This window comes from Cynocephalus volans, chromosome 3, assembly GCF_027409185.1.
Source record: "Cynocephalus volans isolate mCynVol1 chromosome 3, mCynVol1.pri, whole genome shotgun sequence".
Classification (NCBI taxonomy): Eukaryota; Metazoa; Chordata; class Mammalia; order Dermoptera; family Cynocephalidae; genus Cynocephalus; species Cynocephalus volans.
The window spans coordinates 92,774,301-92,784,027 of record NC_084462.1 but is presented as its reverse complement, the minus strand read 5'-3'; the positions used below and the strand labels follow the sequence as shown (position 1 = coordinate 92,784,027).

The 9,727-nt window shown below is 53.7% G+C and overlaps 2 protein-coding genes across 3 annotated transcripts; one reads left to right on the top strand and one right to left on the bottom strand.

Moving 5' to 3' along the window:
• Nucleotides 1-376: 376 nt before the first annotated feature.
• Nucleotides 377-3,602, top strand: DUOXA2 (dual oxidase maturation factor 2). Its single transcript, XM_063090678.1, has 6 exons — nt 377-523; nt 1,543-1,600; nt 1,877-2,011; nt 2,268-2,481; nt 2,845-3,059; nt 3,409-3,602. The coding sequence occupies exons 1-6, from the start codon at nt 377-379 to the stop codon at nt 3,600-3,602; spliced, it is 963 nt and encodes a 320-aa protein (XP_062946748.1).
• A 1,136-nt stretch (nt 3,603-4,738) lies between these two features.
• Nucleotides 4,739-7,843, bottom strand: DUOXA1 (dual oxidase maturation factor 1). Of its 2 annotated transcripts, XM_063090676.1 has the most exons (6): nt 7,696-7,843; nt 7,311-7,368; nt 6,507-6,641; nt 6,011-6,224; nt 5,521-5,738; nt 4,739-4,995 (listed from the first exon to the last, which is right to left on the bottom strand). In XM_063090676.1, the coding sequence occupies exons 1-6, from the start codon at nt 7,840-7,842 to the stop codon at nt 4,739-4,741; spliced, it is 1,029 nt and encodes a 342-aa protein (XP_062946746.1). In that variant the 5' UTR covers nt 7,843. The 2 variants fall into 2 exon arrangements, with proteins under 2 accessions (XP_062946746.1, XP_062946747.1); XM_063090677.1 differs by lacking the exon at nt 6,507-6,641.
• Between the last annotated feature and the right edge of the window lie 1,884 nt (nt 7,844-9,727).

The following is a 9,727-nucleotide window of genomic DNA, read 5'->3' as shown; positions in this document are numbered from 1 at the left end:
TGCATAAACACTCTCCGCCCCTTATTTGCATGACCTCTTCCCTGCTTGGACCCTGCTGCCCAGCTGGGACACCCGCGATGCACGCTGCCCACGCTCCTATAAAAGGGGTCCGGATTCTGCTCGACTTCCAAATGCAGAGCAAACCTGCAAGAGCCCAGAAAGTAACTGGCCAAAGTAAGTGAGAAATAATTCTGCTCACCGGCCAACCCAATTCCGCCAGGGAAAACGCCAACGCGCTTGAGTGCAGCCTGCAGACTTGAGCAGCCCACTCTGTCCCTGCCTCGTCCAGGAAGAGACGCCAAGGACGTGCTCTCCCGAGTCCAGGCAGCTCTAGCTCACCTGCCCGCCTGCGTGTAGCGCAAGGCCGGCTGGCAGCATGACTCTGTGGAACGGCGTGCTGCCTTTTTACCCCCAGCCCCGACATGCCGCGGGCTTCAGTGTCCCGCTACTTATCGTCATTCTGGTGTTCTTGGCCTTGGCCGCCAGCTTCCTGCTCATCTTGCCCGGGATCCGTGGCCACGCGGTAAGGGGGTGCTAGAAGCTTGGATCAGGGGGTGGGGAGCATCAGGGGCAGCTTTAAGATTGTGCAAGGGCCTTCAGGAATAGTGAAACTGAAGCTAGGTGGAGCAAATCCAAAAGTCTGGTGCAGCAAGCAACCCTTCCCAAGGACAGGGAGATCTCCCCATCCAAGATATCCTGAAGAATGACCCCAGCTGGGTCATTCGGGATGCTGCTGCAGAGAGTAGGAGTCCAGTCCAGTAATCCTGGGGCTGATTTTAGGCTTCATGTGCTGCCAGGGTCTCCCAGCTCTCCCCAATTGCAACTGCACTCACATCTTGTCATCTGGGTAATGACCACCGAGCCAAGAGGACAGACGCCAGCAGCTCTGACTGCTGTTTCCCCTTTGTGCTGGATTGAGACATAATGTGTATGGATGCCCCATTCTAAGGACTCAGAGAATCTTGCACAGGATTGAAAGTTGTAGCAGACTGGGTGCATTTCCTTAGATTCTCCTCCCATTCCCTAGAATTTAGGTTGTGTGGGTTTTCAAGTCTGGGAACTCAGACTTTCTGCGACTTGATCTGTGTTGCTGTTCCCTGGGAACCGTTGCACCTAGGAGTATCTGCATTCCCTCCTCCTCTACTTAGTCACCTGGCCCTGGGGCCTTCCTCTTCTGGGGGAGGTGACCCCTGCCAGCCTAGCACTTCTGGACTCACTGAGCCTCACCAAGCAGTGACTGGACTAGGAGACGGGACCGGGACCGGGCGCCAGACAGCTAGGGGGGTGAAGGTGGCAGGAGAGTGCCAGTCAGAGGTGCTGGGGCTGCAGAGTGGACTGGGTAATGGGGCTGGGCAGGCGGAAGTGCAGGGCCAGAAAACATCAGAAATGCCAGTGGCCCAGAAAGACTTTCAGGAAAAGTATGCTTGACGTTAGCTTCAAAAGGTCAGGAATGAAACTAAAGATGGAGGTGGAGTGAGGTTGAGGGAGGTCTTAGGGACTCTGGGCAGTACCCAGGTCTGACCCGGGTGCCTGTACTTGCAGCGCTGGTTCTGGTTGGTGAGAGTTCTACTTAGTCTGTTCATAGGCGCAGAAATTGTGGGTGAGTGTGTGGCGCAGCCAGTGGGGAGAGGGCCTGGGGTGAGGAAGGAGGCGGGCAAAGCGCACCTGGGAAAATGGGGAACTGGGGTTGGTTTCTTGCTCCCTCTTCCCACTCTCCAGCTCTTTCTAGTGCCCACTCTTCAGCCCTTGCCATGCAACCACATTAGACCCCGTAGACCCCCATCTCTCTGCACAGTGTCCCACCTCCCATCACCACTCTCCTAATTTCATCTTCCCCGCCCCAATCTCCACCCCCACCTTGTGCCTCTCCCCACAGCCGTGCACTTCAGCGCAGAATGGTTCGTGGGTAGAGTGAACACCAGCACATCCTACAAAGCGTTCAGTGCAGCGCGCATTCGAGCCCACGTCGGTCTGCACGTTGGCCTGGAAGGCATTAATATTACACTCAGAGGTGAGGGGGCTGGGGCGAAGTGAACTACTGGGGCTTTGCGATCCCACTGTTTGGGGAGTGTGGCAGGGGTAGCTGGAGGACCTCTCACCTCACAGGCTCAAATAGCTTTTGGTCCTCCTGGATTTAAGTTCTCTCCAACCACCACCAAACCCATTTCTCCTGCCGTGGACACTCCACCCCCACGTTCCTATCTGAACCCGCTTAGTTGCGCGGTACTGGGCTGTGCTCAGCTCCATGACACCGCCGCTCCCCGCAGGGACCCCAGTGCACCAGCTGAACGAGACCATTGACTACAACGAGCAGTTCACCTGGCGTCTGGACGAGGACTACGCCGCAGAGTACGCACGTGCACTGGAGAAAGGACTGCCGGACCCAGTACTCTACCTGGCCGAGAAATTCACACCCAGCAGCCCTTGCGGGCTGTACCAACAGTACCACCTGGCTGGACACTACGCCTCAGCCACGCTGTGGTGAGCTCTGGAGGGAAGGCTCTATGCGTGTGTGTGCGCGCTCGTGCGGGAGCGGGGGCATGTGAGCCAGAGGATGGGGGTCTCCGAGAGGCGCTGCAGCTACAGCCCAACGCGCTCGGGGTGGGAATTACAGCCTTGCTGGGCAGAAGGTTACGAGGTCCGCACAGACCGTTGGAATCCAGAGAGACTCAGCAACCGCCTAGAGCCCGGGATTTCGCTTCTGCCCCGGGGATTCCCGTGCGCCTTCGCCAGCCCAGCCCCGGGCTTCCGCGCTGGGGTGGAGACAGGGGAGCGAGGCTGTGGGAGCCCGGCGGGCTGGGAGAAGCCCGCTCACCGCCGGCCGGTGTCCCCCGTCCGCCGCAGGGTGGCATTCTGCTTCTGGCTGCTCTCCAACGCGCTGCTGTCCATGCCGGCCCCGCTGTACGGGGGCCTGGCGCTCCTGACCACCGGCGCCTTCGCGCTCTTCGCTGTCTTCGCCTTCGCCTCTGTCTCCAGCGTGCCGTTCTGCCGGTTCCGCCTCGGCTCCTCTGCGCTCACCGCTCACTACGGCGCCGCCTTTTGGGTCACGCTGGCGACTGGTGAGGACCCGGGGGATGGGCTCAGAGTGGCTGGGGATGGGGACAGGATTTAGACCAGCCGTGCGCTTTCCGGTTTACAAAAGTTCCCATCTATTCTCTAATTTGCCCCTCTCAATAGTTCTCTGTTATGCCCATTTTACAGATGAGAAGAGGGGGTTCAGAAGGTTTCGGTATGTCGCCCCAGTTAGCACGCCAAGCCGTGTGCTTATCATGTAATGCATATTCGAGGTCTTTCTGCGGGAGGTGTGTGTGTCTGGGGAGGAAACGCGAGCGGCAGGCAAGGGTGGAGAAGGGCAGGCCGGGTGCTGGCCCGGAGCCCTGACACCCCGACCCCTTTCTTTCGGCTCAGGCATCCTATGCCTCCTCCTCGGAGGGGCCGTGGTGAGTCTCCACTACGCTCGGCCCAGCGCTCTTCGCATCTTTCTGTACCGAAGAGTCAAGAACCGCAGTAGGAAGGCGAGAGGGGCCTCGCCTTTCGTCCTCGACAACCCGCTGCACAGGCAGTGCGGGGCACCACACTTAAAGCTCTCCACTAACATATGAGGGCACCCCAACTCCGGACATTTTCCCCCTTTGGACCGCGCCGAGCCTGGGCCGGGAGAGCTCCGGGAGGGGCATTGCGCTGCCGGCGCGTAGGAAAAGGAAGGTGGCCTAGGACGTGTCGCCTGCACCGAGCAAAGTCTCCCGGAGCGGCGAAAATAAACTTTTTTCTTTTGTTTAGATTTTTTTTTTTAATCCATTAATATCCATGGCTTCTCCGTGCTTCTTTCGGGGACACACACCCTCGGGAGGCTTCGTTGTGCTGGAGACAGCCTAGCACACTTTATCCGATGTGCTCGAAACTGGATTCTCTGCGTCTGGAGAACCCAGAGTACCCAGGAAAAGCTCTGGGAGAGAGGGCGCCCTCTAGTGAGGCCAAAGGGGAACTGACCGGAGCCAGCGTGCCGAGCCGTCCCAGGGGATGGTAGGTCTGTGACCAGTCACGTCGCCATCCCACCCGGATCCCCCTCCAGGGACCCAGCTGAGTGGACTGGGAAGGAATAGCGTTTTGATTCACCAACTCCTCCCACCTGGCTTTTTTGGGGGGTGGTATCTGAGGGCCAAGGTAGATGTCAGCAAGGCATAAAAATATAAATCTCGGGATATTTTTTAGATCCTTAGAAAGTTCTACAATCTTTTAGCAAACTTGGGAACAAGGTCAAAGAGAATGTGGTACAGCTAATGTTAGATGAGAAGTTTGGTCTCTTCTTCCTTCCAGAGCTGTCTTTCATTGTACCAAGAGGTTACACAAACCTGGGAATTAAAAAAAGAGCAAAAGGGACCCAGGAAAAAGGAAAAGTGCTGAGGAGTGAGAGGGACCACAGGTGAATCAGACTGTAACCCCCCTGCTCCCCTCACATACCTTGTGTGGGTGAAGGTAGGTTTCAGTGAATGGCACCTTGTAAAAGCAAAGCATTAAGGAAAGACAGGGTTGTTGTGCAGAAACAGGGGCATCTCTGCTTGGTCTTACCATGGCAATGGGCTTTATGGGCAGGCCTAACATCTTTTCAGCACCTTAGGGATTTTTATTTTGCTTTGAAGCTGGGGGCCACCCTGAGGGCAGTTCTGATAGTTTTATGGGGCTCCAGCGAGGTCTGGAGCCAGAATGGAAGTCCAGGTGAACACTGGCAAGAGGACCGTTACAGGGCACAGACAGGTTCTCTGTGGTGCCCCTCCTTACGGCATGCCTCGGAGGAAGCCTCTGACAGAGGAATGTCCCGGGGCTCGGGACTCTCAGTCATAGACCGGTAGCGAGGGCTCAGGAGTCCCCCTTCCTCAGGACTCCACTCCAGCATGGGGTTTGCATCTGAACTCAGGTTGAAGAAAGCCTTCAGCCTGTGGGGCTGCATCCTGTGGGCCACCGCCACAGACAGACCCAGCAGCACACACAGCAGTCCTGGGGATGAGGGCAACACGTGTCCCGCCTTAGTGCTAGTAATGCCCTTCCAAGGACAGCTAGGAGCATCAGAACAACTCTTAAGGGAGGGGAAGGCAGGGCAGGACACAGATGTGGAGGCATGGGGTGGGGGTAGACACAGAAGGACAGGAGAAAAAAACTTCAGGACAATTTAGGGCTGTGTGAGACAAGGACAGAGAAGGGTTCTTAGGAATGGGGACACAGAGAAGGGTTTTGGGGGGAAGTAGGAGGGGCCATGGGTTGGAAGATTTTGGGATGAGCTGGGTGAAGAGAGAGGGGACAAGGGACAATGGAGACAGAGGGAAGATATGGGGGAGTGGGTATATATGAGGAAGGAGGGGAAGTGGTATTGAAGAGAGAAAACCAGGAGAGAAGGATAGAAGAGGGATGGGGCTTTAAAGTGAGCAAAGGCATCCTGGTTCCCAGAAGCAGACACTCAACCCCACCAACATGATCGTCCCTGGCCCTGAGCCCACCATGCCTGTGTTTAGGGCTGGGTTTCACCTGTGGTCAGTGTGATCCAGAAGGCAGGCCCATGGTGAATGTGCAGCACAGCAGTGCCCAGGTGCAGGGCGCAGGGTGGGGTAAGTGATGTGGTCGTGGAGAAGAAGATCAATGCTAACAGCTGGAAGATGCCTGTGGCCAGCAGCATGTGGCCACCGTAGACTAGCACGGGCATGGACAGCATCACATTGGCCAGCAGCCAGCAGAGGAATGCCACCCTGGAGAGCCAGGACTCAGTGAGGACTGACCCAGGCACCTCTACCTTCCAGTGAAGCTGGAAGGGTCCAGGCAGAAGCTGAGGGACCCAAGCATGACCCAAAGATGTGAGGTAGGGATTCCTGTCTGTGGCTTTCCCAACCAATCTCCGTGGTGACTGGTGCCAGTCAATCCCACCCAGTTAACCACATGAATGGAAGAGAGATGGGTACAAACCCTGTTCCTGAGTCTAGGCCAACAGCAGGGTCTCCCCCCATCCCCTTCCCACCCTCACCATATTGTGGCTGAGGTGTAGTGTCCTGCCAGGCGGTACTGGCGGTGCAGGCCACATGGGCTTCTGGGGGTGAACTTCTCAGCCAGGTAGAGCACAGGGTTCGGCAGCCCCTTTTCCAGTGCCTTTGCATACTCCTCAGCATAGTTCTCGCTCAGGAGCCAGGTGAACTCCTCGTTGTAATTGATGGTCTCATTTAGCTGTTGCACAGGGGTCCCTAGGGAAGGAGGCAGCTGTGCTGAGCAAGGACTCAAAAACTGGAGTGGGGCATTTGCCTGGGTAGGGACTCACCCACACTGGGCAGAGGGACAGGAGCCGCTCTCAGTAGAGAATGCAGCTTCCAAGGCTCTGAACTTCCCTTCCTGCCATCCCTCCAGTGCCCACACATCCTCTTGGCCCCAGTGCCAAGCATGCTGCAGATCTTTGGACCACACCAAACATAGATCCCAAAGACTCAGCACAGCCTTCCCTTCCCTCACAGGGAAGAGCCCTCCCTCACCTGTGAGCGTGATGTTGACTCCTCCTAGCCCGACCTGCAATCCAACATCGGCGCTGATCCACTCGGAACTGAAGGCCTTATATGATGTATTGGTGCTGACCCGGCCCACAGACCACTCAGAACTGAAATTCACTGCTGGGGGTGGGGAGTTGGACATATGGGAACTCAAGGAGGTCCAGGCATAATTGGGTTAGAGTCAGAAGGAGAGCTACAAGCGGTCTATGTCTGTTTCGGTTATAATTGTATACCCTTTCACTAGTCCAGGGTCTGGCTCATGGTAAGTCTGCCAACCATAAGTGTGGGATGAGTAAGTGGGTCAGAATCCAAGATTTCCCTTGGTCACACTGCTTACCCCTTCTCTCCCTTTCTCCCCCTTTTATGAAGAGTCACTCAAGCAGCTGAAGGAGGAAGTGTTAACGTAAACCATGATGGGCAAACACAGATAGCTTCAACATAGAGACCTTCCATCTCTCCTATTTGCCTAATCACCAAAGCAAAACAAGCAGCCTCCGCTTCTGTCTCCAGAGGCCCTTTCCCCACAGACATTCCTTGTGACCTGCTTTCCCCTGAATAAAATGTTAGGAAAGTTGAAGAGATGCATCCAGCATGGTTTCCTGGGGCCCATACCGCTCTGGGCAAGGGTAAGGGTGAGGGGATGAGGCCATAGTAAAAGAAGTGTGTGGAAAAGGTCTGGAAGCCACCCTGAAGCAGGGGCTGCTGTGGGGACACAAGGCGAGGGCTGCTGAGGGAGGGTCCTTGACAGGATGGAGGTGGGTGCCCAAGTCAGCTGCACTTCACACTCACCCAGGATCACAGCCCCGATGAATAAGCTGGTCACCACCCGCAGCAGCCAGAACAGCCTCTGAGTCATAGGGTGGGTGGGTTTAGTAAGAAGCGCCCTCCTTCCAAGTCCACCCTTCCTCTTTCCAGGCTTGGGGGAGAGGCAGGGATCCTAAAACTGAGGTCACTTGGTCAATTGGGATCAGAACGTCTGGCACATATTGGTGCTCGATAATTATCTGCTGAGTCAATGAAAGGGGAGCTCTCTGCTGGGGGGGTGGTGGTGGTGACGCTTTCTTAGCACTGGAGGCTTTTCTGAGTCTGGTTATAGTCAGAGAGTCTGGACCCCTCACCCTGAGGCTGAGATCTCTTTGGGGCTGGGGTCACCAGGGCTGAGTTTGTTTCTCACCATTTTGCCCCGAATGCCAGGCAGGATGATGATGAAGGTGACCAGTGCAATCAGAAAGATGGTGATGATGATGGCCAAGGTGGTGTCCATTGGGAAGGTTGGCTTGGGGCCAGCATAGAAGGGGAATGTGTGTCCGAAAGCAGCCATTTTGATGGGGTGTGCAGGGGAGGCCACGCTCTACAACAATGGACATTTATTGAGTGCCCTCTATGTACCCGGCACTGTTCTTAGTGCTGGAGATACAGCAAAGAATAAACCAGACCCTGTTTACTCTTTTCTGGAGCTTACCTTTAAAGTGCCTCACCAGATGCCACTGTTACTGTCACTACACTGCCCCTCATCCATCTGTCTTCCCATCTTTTGGCTGTGACATCATGAGGGTGTTGGTAATCAGTCTCTGTTGCCCCATGCTCCCTTCCTAACCCCAAGGTCTCCTAAATCAGTGCCACCACTACCTTGAGGTTTCTCTGTTTCATCTGGGATTATCTCAGAGATATAATACTCTTTTATCTCCATTAGGTCTCTGGCACAAGCAGATAAATATCAGAACATAAAATAGCATATTTACTATCAAGTGAAGGCATAAGGTTGAAAGATGGTATAGATTACAAAAAGACTGGCTTTCTTCTTCAGTCCCCAAAGGAACAAAGGACAGAAAGCTCTGCTAAGTGTAAACCGACTTCAGTATCAGAGGACTGATTCCCAGAACTGGCACTGCCCACACTGGTCTGTCCAGCTTTCTCAAGTACCCTGGCTCCTGTTCTGGCAACTCCAGAACAATTGAGCTTGAGTTCACCTGACTAAGCACTGAAGGGTCATTCACCCTCCACCATGCACAGTGCTGGGGCCAGATGTACTTCTGTTCCACACATCATCAACATTGGCCCTTCTCTTCTATACAAATTCCCAGGCCATGTTTCAGCTCAAATCCTAGCTTTGGTCTTCTCTGCCCATCCCCTGATCTCAGAGCTTGTTTGACTCTAGTTTGTTCTTTTGCAGACAGGATATTGGGGAAAAGGTACCTGAACTTACTACGTTTAGTTAAATCTCAGAATGGATTGCAAGATACTTTATTATTTTATGTACCTCAAAGAAAGAAAAAAAAAAAGGTACTGCCAATTAAACCATGACAGCCATTGCTTGTAAGACACACTCCAATTTCAGAGATGTCAAAAAAAAAAAAAAAAAAAAGCATCTTAGAATCAATAATCAGTTTTGCTAGTTTCCTTAACTGTGATCTGTCCTGGTGCCTCAGTTGGCCCAGGAGGTGCCATAATTTAGTCTAACCATGCAGAGTCTTATTAAGCAATATAGTGAAAGAATAAGATTTGGAGTCAAGCCCATTTATCTCTTTTTCCAATCTTTCTTGGAGAGAACCCTGGGATGGAATCAGTTCTGGGTCTAGTTTCAGTTCTTCACTCCCTAATATTATAACGTTGGACAGGTAAGTGACAACCTCCCTGGTCCTTGGTTTCTTCATCTGCAATTGGAGATGATAATCTACAGGTCCCTTCTAATTCTAATGCTGGGGTTCTCCTACAATACTCCCCAGCTCCCAGCCTTTCCCTCTCCTTCTAAGCTGATCACCTCCTTGTGCTGTCTTTGGGGAGAGCATGGTGTCAGGAAAAGAAGCAGAGAGACAGTTTTAACTTTTAATTCTGCTTTCTGGGCAAGTCACATAACCCCTGAGTCTCAGTTTTAACATGAAGTTTTTGCTTTTTTCTCAACTGTTTAAAACTCTTCCATCCCAGAGGAACAGATGTCTTTCTTCTCTCCAATTCTACAAATCCATCCTCCTGGGTCCTACCCCACTCCTGCCTGCCTTCTCCACCTCCTTTACCACCAGGTATCTCCTTCCTTTCCCCTCATAGCATTTCAGCTCCTCTTTCGCTACTGGCTCCTTCTCCCAAGGATATGCTTAAAATTTTTTCATCTTAAGAACCCAAAGAACAGGAACCTTCTCCCTTGATCTTCTGGGTCCCCTCTAGCCACCATCCTATCCTACTCTTTCCTTTTCATAGCCAGGCTTTTA

What these genes read in the sequence shown, in the direction of transcription:
- DUOXA2 (XM_063090678.1), top strand. Translation starts at nt 377, where the DNA reads ATGACTCTGTGGAACGGCGTGCTGCCTTTTTACCCCCAGCCCCGACAT. An exon ending in CATAGGCGCAGAAATTGTGG is followed by an intron (nt 1,601 to 1,876) that starts GTGAGTGTGTGG and finishes CTCTCCCCACAG; the next exon opens with CCGTGCACTTCAGCGCAGAA. An exon ending in CATTAATATTACACTCAGAG is followed by an intron (nt 2,012 to 2,267) that starts GTGAGGGGGCTG and finishes CGCTCCCCGCAG; the next exon opens with GGACCCCAGTGCACCAGCTG.
- DUOXA1 (XM_063090676.1), bottom strand. Translation starts at nt 7,842, where the DNA reads ATGGCTGCTTTCGGACACACATTCCCCTTCTATGCTGGCCCCAAGCCA. An exon ending in AGTCAACATCACGCTCACAG is followed by an intron (nt 6,225 to 6,506) that starts GTGAGGGAGGGC and finishes CTCCTTCCCTAG; the next exon opens with GGACCCCTGTGCAACAGCTA. An exon ending in CTGGATCACACTGACCACAG is followed by an intron (nt 4,996 to 5,520) that starts GTGAAACCCAGC and finishes CCTCATCCCCAG; the next exon opens with GACTGCTGTGTGTGCTGCTG.